The following is a 14,742-nucleotide window of genomic DNA, read 5'->3' on the forward strand; positions in this document are numbered from 1 at the left end:
ACACAAGAATGTACAAGAGTGAGTAAAAGTATTGGACTATGCGCGCCATCCTTTGGCGACGAAGGCCTTTCGAGCTGCCTCTTCTTTCGCCGCTTTCTGGGATTTTGCAGTTGCTTCGCCGAAAGGAATTCCATCGACTGGAACGCATGAGATTTCATCGGAAAGAGAGAGAGAGACTATACTTTTTGCAACAGCCTGCCAAGTTGGATTGTGTGCTGGGCCAGATATTTGTTGAGCCTCGTAACTCATTGCGCAACCATTTTTTGCCGCAGCCTCGTGGATCTTCTGGAGGGTAATACCACCAGAGGCTGTAGGGGCCGAAACTTGAGGCGGCTGAGGGTAATTACTCTGCGTTGGGGGGTAACTATTTTGCACTGTGTGCCCAGGGTATTGGGCAGGTGGAACAGGGGGCGGTAATTCAAGCGGCTGAGGAGCTTCAGGGTCGACGAGACTGGAGATCCACGCTTGTACTTGGTATTGAGGATTGCGTAGACGCAAAGCTCCTATGTAAGCCTGAAGGAATCTTTCCATGTCCTATAATGAATATTTTCTCAACGCAATTTCGCGAAAAGCGGGTGACAATAGATTACCGGTGGGGAATCGAGAATGTCGCAAGCCCCAGGCGCTGCCCGGAATTTTGATTTGACATTCCATGAGACACACCATTCTCTGAGTTTATCTGGGGTGACCGCTTTCGAGACATGGTCCTGCAGCGAAGAGTCTGTGTGTGGAGTCAAGCTGAACAAGATCACACACGTACAGCTATCTGCTCTACATTCAATAGCGGGCGTTTATTGAAGAAGTGCTCATAGAGGCCATCGTTGAGAGTGCTTGTGCCCCGCTGTATCAGCCGATCAACGTCGCCGTACTCTTCGTTGTAGAGCATAGAACCATCTTTAAGGGAGCTATGGGTGTAAATCTCCAACAGAACATCGTAATCGCCCTCGATCTTGAGTCTGGAGCGGAAGAAATTTGCTTAGGAATAACCGCATGTGCTCGAAACGTGGTCTCACAGTGGAGGAATCGACATGGTGCAGGGACAAGAGTAGAATTTAGCGCGCGTGACCGTGACGAGTCCATCTTGTGTGTATGCCTTCCCCACCACGACCACCATTAATACCGCAAGATTGGCTGGACGTGCCATCACAACGACTATACATACTCAGTATTGCGCTCTTGGGGCAAGCCGTCAAACTGTTTGACTTTGTCCAGTTCAACATCTCTCAAGACGACAGTCTCCACCTTTGTCGAAAATGGCTCATCTTCGACATTTTATTTTGCCTGGCCCTCACACAATTGCGGATTCCGCGTCTCACCTATACGCGTAGCGTTGTGTTCTGTCAGCTACTTCTTTGCATCTTTCTTGACGGGTGCGCTCTTTCATTCTTACGTGTGTCCAATTTTTAAACACGCGTCAAGACTCATGTTTGGCGGTCTAAGTCTAAACCTTGGAAGAGGACGTGGAGATCCGACATACGCCTCTGGTGGGTCGCTTAAAGCTGGCCTGACGCGTGAAACTGACTCCCATGCAGACCTTGCTGCCACTCCAGAACCATTCACGTTGTTAGCCCTCCTCAGCACCGTTTCTTTTGGCTTTGTGGGGTCAAGACATGCATCCGACGCGCATCTCAAGGGCGAACACACTGTCAGAATGTCTCCAATCAGCACTGCTCGTCTCAATCCACACCAGTGAGCAGTCTTTCCATCTTGCTTTTTGGGCTGACCCTTCCCATAGTTCTACTTTCTGCCTTGCAGAACCCAAGGCATCTGTTTTAATACCCATATTGCTCAACAATACCGATATCTCTACCCTTCGATATTCTCTCATCCCCTTGGGCTATACTGCCGGCTCTTCAGCGAAAGTTGAAAGCATCCAGTTGACTGCCCGTGATCTCAATACGATTGAAAAGAATCGTCTAGAGAACTCACGGTCAACACCGCTCTCCTCTGGTCGTCGCCGAGATGACGAGTACGATGAATACGACGATATAGAGACCGAGACAATCCTTGAATCCTCACCCAACCTCCAAAAAACCCAATCACTGGTCCATATTCAACTAGCTCGGTATGGAACTGTTCGTCTTGAACAGGTTGTCGACTCTTCGGGTATCGAGGCTCGGTTAGCGATCCCTTCCGAAGTTACAGTGGTGCCTTGTCCTCGAGCGGAGTTTGTTGAACAGCCAACTGCACCGATTTTATGTGCCGGTCAACGACAAGACTTGGAGCTTTCGATTGATCTTAGCGGCATGCCTCCGCTAAGCTTGCGGTGGTTCCGCGTCATCAACGAAAAAGCAGAACACTCTATCGTTGAGGGCATTGATTCCGAACTAACAGAGGGCAACAATGGATTGAAAGGGGTGCCACAGACATTCAAAGTTCCTCTCACTGCGTCCTTGTATGCCGCCGGGACTTATTTCTATGCATTGGAGGAAGTAATCGATGCACTAGGGAACACTGTTCGCCTAGAGATACCAAGTCTTGACCCTTCCGCGCCCGACACAAAAACTACTCGATCTCTTCGCGTCCTGCGCACTCCCACTCTTTCCTTCAAGAATTGTGGACCAGCGTCACCAGCGTCACTGTTGATTGGGTCTGAAGCTCATCTCACTATTGGGACTAAAGACGCTGACCCTCTCGATGCGCCTTGGAATATTGAGCTCTCGTTCAAACCCACAGAGCCAACGGATGAGAGGCGCGTTCATCCATGGAAGAAGACAATTTCCACTCAAGACACGCGTCGTGAAGTTGATTTCCGTGCCAATACCCCGGGAGAATACACTATCAAAACTGTTCATGGCAAAGTAAGTTCCAACTGTCGTTCATTGCCAACATCCTAAAGATTTACAGTGGTGCCCTGGTCACGTGCTGTCACCCGAAACTTGTGTTGTTGTTGAGAAGCCTAAACCCATAGCTGAGATTGAATGGAAGAAAATCCACGAATGCTCTGGAGACACCGGTGTTTCTGCATCACTAGTTCTCCATGGCGTCCCTCCATTCCAAGTTTACTACACTCTCAGGAAAGATAACGAACCGGCACGTGAGATTGCGAAAACATTTGCGACAACCAGAGGAGAACTAGCCATTCAACCATCTCAGGCCGGGCATTACACATTTGCATTCACGTACATCTCGGACTCGAACTATCGGCGAGTAGAACTGAACGGACCGAGCATCGACCAATCCATCCACCCGCTAGCGTCTGCAAGCTTTGCCAACTCCGGTAAAAAGTCGCTCAGCAGCTGTGCAGGGAACATGGTAGACATCGACGTCGAGCTTCAAGGAACCGGCCCATGGAAACTCGAAGCTCGTGTTGTCAGCTCCGCAGGCTCAGAAACCCATCAATTCGTGGACATCAAGACAGCAAGAAAGACTCTTCAAATCCCCATACCTACACGCATTGACCAGCATGGTGGCAGCTTTGACGTAGACCTTGGTCTGGCTCATTTTTTTAGTCTCTAACTCGGTTGCTAACAGCTTCGTATAGTCAGCGTCGAAGATGTTTATGAATGCAGGCGGCCAATATCTGTGCAAGCGGTTTCTGTTACAGTCAGAAGAGTCAAGGTGTGCTTAAAATCTTCTTACGATTCAATCTTAGTGACTTTATTATCAGCCCACAGCGAAATTCTATGGAGATAGTGTTATCATCCTCGAGCACGAGCGAGCAAGTTTACCTCTGCGTCTGACAGGCGAAGGGGTGAGTCAACTATTTGTCGATTTTTCAAATATTGACATGAATCTAGCCATGGCGACTGAAATATCGTAAAGACGGGAGTGAGACGGTGCAATCGGCTCTGCTTCATTCTCCCAACGATCAACTTCAAGTCACAGAGGACGGTCTGTACCGTATTGTCGACGTGAGTAGACCCCTTTCGTCCATCAGCTACTTTATCCTTCTTCCTAGGTTTCTGATGCGCAATGCCCTGGCTCTGTCATAACAGAATCATCCACGTATCGAGTGGACTGGATTCCTCGGCCTGGTGCCAAGCTGTCTGTCCAAAGTGCTGCTGCTGCTACATATGAGGCCTACAATGGGTCATTCATTCTAGCTCCCATTTGCGAAAATGATGTTGCTCATGTCGATCTCGACCTCAAGGGCAAACCCCCATTCGAACTCATGTACAACATTGCGCAGGACAACGAAAATGGTGGGACTAAATTGCTAGGCCAGCCCACGTTCAACAGCATTCAAACGAGGACTCGCTTCCTTCTTACTACATCCAACCCCGGTCGCATTTATTATGAAGTAAAACAGGTTGGAGATGCAGCGTACCCTCTTTCAAAACACAAAGCGGCGGTCATACCTCGGTCCCAGCGTCTTCTGTTTGAGCAACAGATAAACCGGCGCCCCTCTGCTCGTTTCCGGTCAAGGGACAGAATGTCGTTTTGTCTTCACGATTCCTTTTCGGCACAAGATCACTTCTCCAATGACGGTCTTGTCGTGCTTGAAGGAATTCCGCCTTTCCAACTACAACTATCGATAAAGAATTACGGGACTAGCCACGTCGAACGCATGACCATTGAAACCTGGGATTCCGTCTGGAAATTAGACCTGCCCTCCTACGAATTCAAGACCATCGGCCCGCATCTGGTGCTGCTAGAATCTATCGCTGATGCCTCGGGTTGTGCACATGCCCCACTTGACCCACTTTCTACATCCGTATGGGTTGACGTGGCGGAAACACCAGCGATCATACCAGTCGACAGGCGGGAGCATTATTGCGTGGGGGATGTCTCGCAGTTCCAGCTCGAAGGCATCCCACCGTGGACAATTGGGTATACGATAAACGGGAAGATGTATTCCGAAGAAGCCAAGACCTCGCCGTTTTCTCTGATTCAGCAACAGGCCGGCGAGTTCACAGTGACGTCGATTCGTCACCAGCAAAAGTGCAAGGCTGGAGTCACTGACCTAAGAACCACTGTCTACCCTCTTCCATCTGCCCAAGTTGGCCATGGCAAGCGGGTCTATCAAGACATTCACGAGGGAGATCAAGCCGAGATCGTTTTTACGCTCGTAGGAGAGCCTCCCTTTTCCTTTACTTATCAGCGTGCGGAGGCGAGCCAGAAGAAGGGCGGAAAGCCTGGAAAGGTGCTTGAAACACATACGGTGTCGCGCATCTGGCAAAAGGAGTATTCGATATTCTCCGCATTAGAAGGTCGGTGATTAGACGGAGTGTGTTGAACCGTTGCTCAACGTGTTTATCACAGGAACGTGGACAGTGACGTCGATTTCCGATGCTTACTGCCAATACCCTCCCATCCAAAACATAGAGAAGCAACGGTGGTAAGGGTGCATTTTAGTGTTAATGTACGAGTATATTTCGCATCGAAAAAAAACCGTTTTATTTGGATTTTGCGCGTAAACTACAAAGGTTGTATGGCCATCTGGCCCTCTAAACGGGTGCGGACGAGATGTACCACCATTTGGACACTGTTCAAAGTTGAGCAGAGCATCACAAAGCAGACGAGGAATCGATTACCCGATGGGTCGATTGGTGCCGGGGGCTTTCTCGAGTCAGCTGGAAGACTAGTATACTTGTGTTGGTCTCGCTGGAGGAAGCCAGGAGAGTTCTTAATGGTGATATTGTCGCTGGAAAGATTATTTAGTCTGGACACATTTTCAAGATAAGAGGAGTACATGGCGATGTCTTGAGAAGTCGATTCGCCGGTGATCAAACGGCGCCAGGCTTCATGGCATTCATGGATAATTTCCGTGGCGTATTTCTTGTTCTTAGCTTCACCAGAGAAAGCGAAGGTGTTTTCCGGCTTGCCGTCGGGGATCTTGTAGATTCTATTCATGGTGAGAAATTAGTGCGCCTTGACGAAGGGCACACGACCATACCTGAACCATTCGTTGGTAGCGCGGATGAGACCAGGCAGATGGCGTTCGACATCCTCAATGTCATTGAGTTTGGAGGCAAGTGGGTCCTGGACGTCGACAACGATGACCTTCCAGTCTGTCTCCCCTTCGTCGAGAAGTGCCATGATGCCAAGCACCTTGACCTGCTTGACCTGCCCGACATAGCCGACCTGTTCACCGATTTCGCAGACATCGAGAGGATCGTTGTCGCCCTTCGCCTTGGTCTCTGCGTTTGCCTGCGATGGGTCCTCCCAGGTCTGAAAAGAAAATGACGTTGTTAGCAGGCGCTGAAAAGAAATCGCGTCACTTGCCTGAGGGAAGGCTCCGTAGTTCCAGATGTAGCCATGGTGGGGGAAGCAGTTGCGAACGAACCGGAGTCTGCCCTTCTTGGTGTCCTGCTTGATTGGGTTGAAAGGCTCCTCCTTGGAAATCTCCATCTTGGCGTTGGTCCAGCGAGGAACCTCAACGATCATGTTAAAAATGCCATTGTTCTGGTCGGCGAAGAGAGGAATGTCGTGGAAAGGCGAAACAACTGAGCCATTCTGTTCGATGTAGGCCCGATGTTCTGTTGCAGAATGACCACAGCGACGACCACGTCAACAGGTTGCTCACCAAGCGTATGGGGGGCGCCGATGAGACGAGGAGTGTATTCTGTTAGCTGTTTGGTGAGCTGTGGTGAAGTTGCGCGATGGACCAACGTGAGGCCATTCTGAGATGGTGGATAACTCCCGAAAGTCGCCTCACAGTAGAGCTCCTCGCACTCATGTACGAATATTATTCGGCAATCAGCGTCATGTGATCAAAATTTTAATTCCCGCTTAACACCTAAAGGCCGCCCTCTGCAAGCACTCCCCTTCCTGTCTTTCGGCTCCTCCGTTGTCCCTTTGAGAATAAGCCCTGCACAGGATTTTGAGCTAAACCCCAATTCACAATCGTCCAACTCACATTGAAATCCATTCGAAGCAGCAAACGTTCCGGCAATCGCATGTCACTGGCGACTGCCTTCAAGCCGCCCATTGTGTGGTTGGCAAGACTGGCGTTTATAAGGACGGACTTGGAGGCATCAGCACCAGCAGTTGAAAAGGTCTGAGATGTCGACTGTGAAAGCTGCTCGTAAAACGATTCCAGTAAATCCTGTAATGCCTACGACTGCGTGGTGAAATCCTGATTCCGTGTTTCTGCTATGTAAGACGCACCTCGTTGATTTCAGCAACGACGCCAGCCCGTTCCTTCACAGTTGCTCCAATCTCTTCGTCGCCTCCTCTCAGGCTCCCTTCGAACAACAACGCTGGTAGCACATCACCTCCCCAACGTTCCACCTGGGCTACAAAGCGCTCGCATACTTCTAGAATGGATTGTAGAAGGGATGTCAGGCCGGTATTGGTCAAAAGACAACCGTTTAGAAGCCGTTCTAAATATCCTGAATGGATTGCACGCAGTGTCGTAAAATCCAGTTGTGACCCAGTTGATGCAAGACTGGTAGCGCTTACACCCACTGGTAATGGCCCAGACGGCATAGACTGTAAGCTTCCGGAAGGAGTCATGCTGCTTCCAGCGTCGCCAAACAGCCCTTTCAGCTTTCTGAACTCCAGGTCGATTACATCATTCTGCAAATACCCAGACAAGGTATCCAGAAACCATCCCATATCACGAACGACGCCCCATCCACATCGCAGTAGGCTGTGTCGGACTTGTAAGTCTTCATCGGTACCGCCTTCGCCCAGGCCAGTCCATCGCCTTCTAGCTCGTTGTGCATTCGACAGTGAGGTCCAGCAAGTATGAACTCGCATGTGAGTTTTTCTGAGTGCGGAAAGGTAGGAAAATAGAGTAGCGTATATCGCAAGATCAGATTTGTGTAAAAAGAGGTCTAATGGCCAAGATACTTTGTAGGTCAGCGTCAACGGCGTTGAACCGAGGAGATGGGAGCTGAAACTAAACAAAGAAGGATCTGGGGAGATGTAACTCGCCGACACAGATGTTGGCTTGGGATATTCTGTGTGACTCAACGAAGGTAAAAGAGGTCGTAGTGGACCAGCGGGAAGAGAAAACTGCAGGAGTGATAATTTCGGGTCGTGCTGAGCGGTGGTGCCAAGGGATGCTCGAAGTAACGCGAGGTTGAGATCCTGTTCACGGATGATTGAGGCAGGTCCAGATCGCATAGTCAATCGAGAGAGCTTGAGGCGTTCGATTTCGCGTATCACTGACTGTGCAAACTCCCCATTGCGTAGCAGAAAGTAGTTCCCGAGTGAATCGAGAGCTTCTTCAACGTCTTGTCGAGTAAGAACATTGGTCCACAACCATTCACTGACATCTGTTCTGATTTGGGAAATGACTTGATCGAACTCGTTGTCTTCTGGCAAAACATTCTATTAGATTCTCAGTTGAGTTTATTGCGAGCTGAAGAAGAAATATACTTGGAGTAGTTGCGTATGTTCATTGGCAAGACGACGTGGTAGTTGTTTCTGCCATTGGGCTGCTTTAACCGTTGCAATGGCTCGGCCTACATAGGCAATCGAGTCTCTTGACTGCTCAGATACACATGCGGGCATTGAGCCATCACGAAGCACGTAATTTGTCGTCGCAAGAGCGTCTGTTTGGGAGAGGGTTCCATGGACCATGAAAGCGGTTATTTGTGTTGTCCATATGTTTTGAACGGAGACAGCCAAGCGAGACATAATCTCTGCGACTCTGTGGACACCAGTCTGTGCCCGAGTGAGAAGCATGTCGATAAGCGGGCCAGGGTTCCAGGTTTCAGCCTCTAACTGGTCCATTAGCGAAACAAGGCTGGCGAGTGGGGCATCCCATTCTGCAAACACGGATCGGATGGCGGAAAGGGGAACAAATGAGGCGCTCGCAACAAGGTTCGAATCTCTTGAAAGGACTTTAGCCTCGTAAGAGTCACGATATGTTGAAGTGAATTCGACTATAAGCTCACCTCAGTGGCAACAACGAGAGACTGATATTCGCTGAGAACAGACATGGTGGCTGATACTGCAGCGCAAATATATCTTGACGAAGAGCGCGATTGGGACTTGCATGAGGCTATAAGTTTACGATAGCGTGAGCCGAGTTGTGCTAGAGATTCGAGACATTGTTGTTCGCCAGGATGAATTTGGAGTGATGAATATCTGGGATTTAATGTCGAGCCAATGAACAAAGCGCTTTCGTGGCCCGCAAGCACCAAAAATACTTCGGAAAGCATTCAATGTCGTCGGACGGAAACACGATGATCTCGGTCACATGCCCAATCCATGCTTACTTCTTCCTCGACACTCGATCTTGACGACGCTTTCGGCGATGGGGACGAGGATTTTACCTTCAATGCTGATGCAATACGGCGTGATATGGCTACCCAAGAACCGTCTTGGGGTGTAGAAGAAACAACTGAAGCACCATCAATTGACCCCGATGATTCCGTCTCAACCCTTGACATAAACGGCCCTTCACGTTCTGTAACTCCACCCCAGAATCATGGCGTAGATGAAGACGACGGGGAGGGACAATTCTCCCAAATTTCTCTGTCGGAATCAACACCAGAAGAGCAGTCAGAGCCGAGTCCGGAACAAGCCAACTCTGAACCAGCCTCACCCCCACTTACACCATATCCCAGCGTCATTATTGATGTTTCGCAACCGCCAGCTCATCGAGTAACACTTTCGGTGTCCTCGGCGGCTGGGAGCGTTTCCTCGAACACCTCGTCACCCCCGCAGCCAGCATCGGCACAAGCATCAAATCTTGACCTTGCGCAGAGCGTGGCGAGCTCATCCAAGTCATCTTCCCCCCCTCCTCAACCACCGAACTCTAGTCCACCTAGAACCCCACCCCCGATTCCGATGCCTCTGTCTCCCAAAAAACCCGCCCATCGTACAATCCGTTCCGCTGGTCCAAGTGCATTGGAAAAGGTGATGAGCAGGACTCGACCCCACTACTTACCGCCAAAGCCGCGAAAGGAAGACGAGAAACATTTGAGTACGTCAGTTCTACTCGCCGTTTCACAAATCCTTGTTCTTATTTCGACCAGCTGAATGGGCAGGTATCATGAAGCAGAGTCGAGCAGCAGGTGTGTTTTGTTTGCCTTCATCGAACTAGAAAAACCAATAAATACTAGCTGAGAAACGAAGACAAGCTCTCCAGGATCGTCGATCAGCTCGCGAAAAGAGAATCGAGGACTCCCTTCCGATCTGGGAGAAGGAGATTGTTCCTAACTGGAAAGCAGTGCACAAAAATCCCACTCTTCGTAAGCTGTGGTGGCAGGTAATCTTCCCTGCACTTCTTCTTGAAAACTTATCGAGACGCTCATAGGGCATCCCTAGCAAATTACGAGCCTCGATGTGGGAAAACGCGGTCGGTAACCCATTAGCGTTGAACAAGGGTGCGGAACCAGCTGAATCATATTTTTTTCCATTGCCAACAGTTATATTAGACAATTATCGGGCGTGTTTGACGCGTTCAAGACGAGCCATGAGCTCCGGCGCTTTCCCATCTGCCACTCTCGCACTTATCGAACAAGACATATCCACAACGCTACCTGCACTGCACATATTTGACGCTCAAACGGGGCCCCTTCATCAAGATTTGAAAGACATGTTGACCGCATGGGTAGTCTCACGCAGTGACGAAGGCCTCGGTTATACTCCTGGAGCTGCAAGAATTGCAGCGATGCTCTTACTCAACATGGCACCGCAACGAGGGTTCATCGTTATGCGGAATCTCCTTGAACGTCATTGCCTCCGAAGTTTCTTTGGGGGAGAAGGAGCTAAAGATGATGTTCGCTCGATAATTGTTTCTCCAAGTCACTGACGTCCATCAGGTGAATGCTTACTATAGGTTTGCCTCAAGGATTTAGTGCTGAATCCTTTTGTTGACGACTGGTTAGAATATTCGACACACTGTTAGCGGATGGAATGCCAAAAAGTACGATATGAACTCGTCCGTCATTTGCTTGCTGATTCCGAAGACCAGTCTACTTTAATTTCAAGCAACATCTCATCACACCCTCATCGTATTTACCCCAATGGTTGATTCCTCTCTTCCTTGATCACCTCCCTTTCGAAGCCTGCGCTCGAATATGGGATGTTCTTCTCCTTGAAGGGGACTCGTTCTTGTACCGCGCCGCGCTAGGCATGCTCGCAGTTCTCGAGCCTCGATTGTTCTTTCCCGACCGGACGGAATTGCTGGAGCTGCTACGGTGGGTCCCACAATAGCAAGAGATTGTTGCTGAGTCTATGGGGACAGAGGGGAGAATAAAGCTGCTTTAGACGCCGCTCGACGCGATGGTGTTTCGTTGAATGGAGGCAAATACGAGATATATGGGGTAGACGAGGAGACGCTGTGGGAGAGAATTGACAGCATCCATGATAGCTGGAAGGACAGCACTTGGTTGAGGGTATGCCAATCAATTCTAGCGGTGCTTTCAATCTCACGCCTTGTTTACTAGTTAATCCAGCGAGAGCTGCCTGACCTGTAGAATGGATATGTTTTACTACTTTTTCGGGTGCAGCGGGCATTGGTTAAGCCTAGGGTTTGATGTTTGCTGGTAATAGTGCGGGTTCATAAGCAAGCCGTCGCTCCTGAGTGCCCAATTATAATCCTAAAGTTTTAGGAGTTTTGGACGTACAGTACTTGCTGTGAACGACTTTGGCCTCAGTCTTGTCCTGTGAGCTGCCAGTCGTTGGTCGGGGGCCTCTCGAAACACGGATCAACTGTCGTCGCCTCGGCGATCATGACATTGGGAGTCCCAGAATCTGTCACTAAGGATGCTCGTGGTCGTCCTCCTTCTCTCTTTTTTATATGCATGGGGCCAGACACCTTCGGTCCTTACGCGCTCCTTCTGCGACGACGCGGTCTTTTTGCTGCATGTCTTGTCTTAGTTCTAATCGCCCTCTTGGTCATGTTGTCAGAACATGCACCAGTCCAGTCTACTGACACTCTGGCTACCCCACCACCACCACCGTCACAATCCGCTGAGGCCATTGTTACTCCAGCTAAGGACATTGACCCACTTGGTCCCAAACACACCCTACACGGATCCCCAACAGCGTCCTTCCGAGGTAGGTTTACGTCCATTGTGGCTTCCGCTTCTCAACCCATACGCCACAGACAACTTGCTACCCCAACACAAGTATATCACCTCCTGGCTATCAGCTGGATGGAGTACGTGCTCTTTTATTTTGTCTTCTCTCCAAGTTGAATGCTCATACTTTGGGATTAGCGAACGACGTTTACACTTACATCAACCTCATATACCTTGGCTTAATAACGGACCGCATACCAATCGTGCCAATGTTTATTCCGTCCCATGTTGGAGGTCATGTCCCTCCCATTCCATTTGGGGAGGTCTTTGACGTCCCCCGACTGCGAAATGAAATCGGAAAATCTGTGTTAGAGTGGAGAGATGTCAAGGTGACTGACTGTCCAGTTTCCTCGAATAACTGGCTTATCATTGCTAGGACATCAATAGCACCGAGATCGACGATATTGGTTGTTGGAATGTATGGGAGTCCGTGCAGTATCGAGAAGCCTTTCCCCGGCGGAGTCGAATTCCAGATGACCTTAACCTTGGTGCGCTTGCTCTTTACGGTTTACCGAATCCTTCTAACACGAGCAGACATTTCCTACACCAAAACTCCCGAGTGGATCAAGGTTTGTGTTTTCAAGGCTGATTAGATTACGAGACCAACAAACTTCTCCAGATGATTCCGAACTATGAACATGATCAACATGTATGCCCATGACACTTCAGACTCGGATATGCCTGCTCACTTCGATAGGTCACCTTCTGGTCGCTTGCAACTTTGGCCTTTCCCACGACTCGTAAAGCGAGCTTGGTCCCCCCACTACCATCTCCCAAACACAATGTTTCCCTTCCCCCGGACGAGCATCTTTTATGCTATGATTATCGTATGTCCAAGCAACTGAGTTGAGTTGTCGTCTCACTTGTTCTAGTATACTACGTGTCGGCACACCAAGTAAGCACTTTCTCCCAGAGTCCTATGATCGCTTAATGCGTGCCAGCCCTTTGAAATGGAATACGACTATGTGAGTGTCAGTCCTACTGCTTGATATTCTGTTTGACCGCATTTCAGAGGTACGAACAATGTTGGCAGTTTTCAGCTTGATTCCTTATCACAATGCAGTCCCGCTTGGCGATATGTTGGCACTCATATGCATTGGACACCCACTCTCGAGAAGATTGCGGACGAATATATTCGCAAGGCTCTGGGTGTTGCAGACGACTCATCAATCCCTCCTGTGAGGAGCAACTCATTGACACTATTCAAGCCTGACACATTTCTCAGTTCATCTCGCTTCACATTCGCCGCCTTGATTTCAAAGTCTGGTGCAACGACGTGCCGATCGATGAATGCTGTTAGCCCGCCATCCACTCATCTGCCTTTATCTAACACAGCGACAGTCGCACCTCTCAGTGTCATTGAGCGTCGCGTTCGCGAAGTCCAAGACGAAATCACAAAACGAACGGGCATGATTGTACCACACGTCTTGGTCACTAGCGACGAGCGCAGTCCGGAATGGTGGCACGATGTAGCTAAGCAAGGGTGGTTTTCGCCCGACCACACAGACACGAAGGAACATTACGGCGAATGGTGCGTTGAGATGATCATGGTTTTTGTCGCTCGTCCGCTTGACATCTTTCCAGGTATCCTGTTCTCATTGATGCTGTGATCCAATCACGAGGAGTAGGGTTTGTTGGAACGGACAGGTCGACCATGTCCATCATTGCAGGTAAATAGAGCCTTTTTCTATTCTCGGGAGCGGACTGAACAACCATCCTCGTAGCGCGCAGAGTGGAGGATTGGAGTAATGGGCCCCATAGACTTGTCAAATGGGGGACAAAAGACGCTGACGATCACTGATTTCGGTTGGAGCGCTATCTTTGGGCATTTGGGAGAGACTCATCTGTACATATCTATACGCACACTGCTATATAGTCTTTGTAATGCTATCCATTCGTTTGTTCTCGAACATCTAGGGCGATTGGAAGAAACAGGCAATCTCACGTGACCGTGACGCAACTTTGACGCGACTCGGACCTTCAAAAAATTAATCAGCCTAGGTATTTTTAAGCGCGCTCCACGATACGGCGTTCTTTCCATGGCTTTCTTCCAACACTCATGCTAGGACAATCCCAAGTCGTCAAATATCTCGACCAATGTAATGGGGACCTCGTGGCCATTGAGGAGGTGCTGAGTGCCTATATCGTGTGGTGAGTCTCCCCGACTGTCCTGAGGTTATCTTGAACGAGGCAACGCTAGGAAATACCTCAAGGGCTCCACATCGGCACAGGTTCTCATGAAGATCAAACTCCTCACAATTTTCCTGCGAGTAACGTTCGTATTTTTGGACCTCAATGACATCCATGGATCTAAACACAGGTGGATAGGGGTCGTCGTCAGCTGCTCGAAACGGCAGCAGATGTGTTCAAAGTGCTCACGCTGGAGGTCTCGCTTGGCGGTGGCCGCGTCGGGCAGCTTGCAGGCCAGACGGTGCAAGGCAAAGCAATTTGGAATGAACTTCGCCGTCGATCGCCCAATCTTGTCACTGATGGAGTTTACGGCGGTCCCGGTCCAGTCCATACCTTCCTTTCCAATGCGCAAAGCCGACCGTTCAGTACTGATACCGCCACTCGCACGCCTTGGGCCGAACGATAGTGTGTTATCCTCTCTTTTTTTCTTCCAAACTCCTTCGTGACCCACTTTCCAAGTTTCGTTGCCCGTCAAGCTTTTGGTCGCGTCCCGGTTTTGCACGAAGATACCAGCGCAGGACAGCGAGTGACGACCCTTCCCGCCTACGTTAGTCGCGACTATGCATTAGCTAGTCCGTTTTATGTTCCCATACAAGCCAATTAAATATTTCACTGCTCAGTA

At 49.7% G+C, this 14,742-nt stretch overlaps 7 protein-coding genes across 7 annotated transcripts; 4 read left to right on the top strand and 3 right to left on the bottom strand.

The window, feature by feature from the left end:
• Window positions 1-36: 36 nt before the first annotated feature.
• MIND_00497100 (uncharacterized protein) lies at window positions 37-1,045 on the bottom strand (the record flags this gene model as incomplete). Its single annotated transcript, XM_037361767.1, has 6 exons — window positions 1,014-1,045; window positions 761-956; window positions 591-707; window positions 472-534; window positions 183-426; window positions 37-137 (listed from the first exon to the last, which is right to left on the bottom strand). Exons 1-6 carry the CDS (start codon window positions 1,028-1,030, stop codon window positions 37-39), a joined length of 738 nt encoding a protein of 245 aa, XP_037222059.1. The 5' UTR covers window positions 1,031-1,045.
• A 44-nt stretch (window positions 1,046-1,089) lies between these two features.
• MIND_00497200 (uncharacterized protein) lies at window positions 1,090-5,285 on the top strand (the record flags this gene model as incomplete). Its single annotated transcript, XM_037361768.1, has 10 exons — window positions 1,090-1,370; window positions 1,420-1,484; window positions 1,533-1,689; window positions 1,736-2,801; window positions 2,848-3,433; window positions 3,485-3,561; window positions 3,611-3,694; window positions 3,741-3,854; window positions 3,902-5,153; window positions 5,206-5,285. The coding sequence occupies 10 exons, from the start codon at window positions 1,090-1,092 to the stop codon at window positions 5,283-5,285; spliced, it is 3,762 nt and encodes a 1,253-aa protein (XP_037222060.1).
• A 76-nt stretch (window positions 5,286-5,361) lies between these two features.
• On the bottom strand, window positions 5,362-9,059 carry MIND_00497300 (Gamma-tubulin RING complex protein; the record flags this gene model as incomplete). The annotated part of the gene is made up of 7 exons (XM_037361769.1): window positions 5,362-5,788; window positions 5,840-6,422; window positions 6,470-6,566; window positions 6,803-7,000; window positions 7,054-8,223; window positions 8,272-8,745; window positions 8,793-9,059. 7 exons carry the CDS (start codon window positions 9,057-9,059, stop codon window positions 5,362-5,364), a joined length of 3,216 nt encoding a protein of 1,071 aa, XP_037222061.1.
• Window positions 9,060-9,108: 49 nt separating this feature from the next.
• MIND_00497400 (TBC1 domain family member 14) lies at window positions 9,109-11,324 on the top strand (the record flags this gene model as incomplete). The annotated part of the gene is made up of 10 exons (XM_037361770.1): window positions 9,109-9,826; window positions 9,879-9,917; window positions 9,966-10,111; window positions 10,160-10,229; window positions 10,281-10,624; window positions 10,668-10,684; window positions 10,734-10,771; window positions 10,820-11,045; window positions 11,093-11,243; window positions 11,295-11,324. 10 exons carry the CDS (start codon window positions 9,109-9,111, stop codon window positions 11,322-11,324), a joined length of 1,779 nt encoding a protein of 592 aa, XP_037222062.1.
• Window positions 11,325-11,651: 327 nt separating this feature from the next.
• MIND_00497500 (uncharacterized protein) lies at window positions 11,652-13,731 on the top strand (the record flags this gene model as incomplete). The annotated part of the gene is made up of 14 exons (XM_037361771.1): window positions 11,652-11,907; window positions 11,957-12,010; window positions 12,069-12,259; window positions 12,307-12,418; window positions 12,465-12,499; window positions 12,550-12,579; window positions 12,628-12,757; window positions 12,803-12,825; window positions 12,872-12,901; window positions 12,971-13,108; window positions 13,156-13,225; window positions 13,272-13,461; window positions 13,515-13,600; window positions 13,655-13,731. The coding sequence occupies 14 exons, from the start codon at window positions 11,652-11,654 to the stop codon at window positions 13,729-13,731; spliced, it is 1,422 nt and encodes a 473-aa protein (XP_037222063.1).
• A 112-nt stretch (window positions 13,732-13,843) lies between these two features.
• MIND_00497600 (uncharacterized protein) lies at window positions 13,844-14,451 on the bottom strand (the record flags this gene model as incomplete). The annotated part of the gene is made up of 4 exons (XM_037361772.1): window positions 13,844-13,908; window positions 13,958-14,069; window positions 14,138-14,271; window positions 14,310-14,451. 4 exons carry the CDS (start codon window positions 14,449-14,451, stop codon window positions 13,844-13,846), a joined length of 453 nt encoding a protein of 150 aa, XP_037222064.1.
• On the top strand, window positions 13,990-14,724 carry MIND_00497700 (uncharacterized protein; the record flags this gene model as incomplete). The annotated part of the gene is made up of 4 exons (XM_037361773.1): window positions 13,990-14,081; window positions 14,131-14,205; window positions 14,259-14,525; window positions 14,580-14,724. 4 exons carry the CDS (start codon window positions 13,990-13,992, stop codon window positions 14,722-14,724), a joined length of 579 nt encoding a protein of 192 aa, XP_037222065.1.
• Window positions 14,725-14,742: the final 18 nt, after the last annotated feature.

This window comes from Mycena indigotica (assembly GCF_014461135.1).
Source record: "Mycena indigotica strain 171206Taipei chromosome Unknown Mind.scaff0004, whole genome shotgun sequence".
NCBI lineage: Eukaryota > Fungi > Basidiomycota > Agaricomycetes > Agaricales > Mycenaceae > Mycena > Mycena indigotica.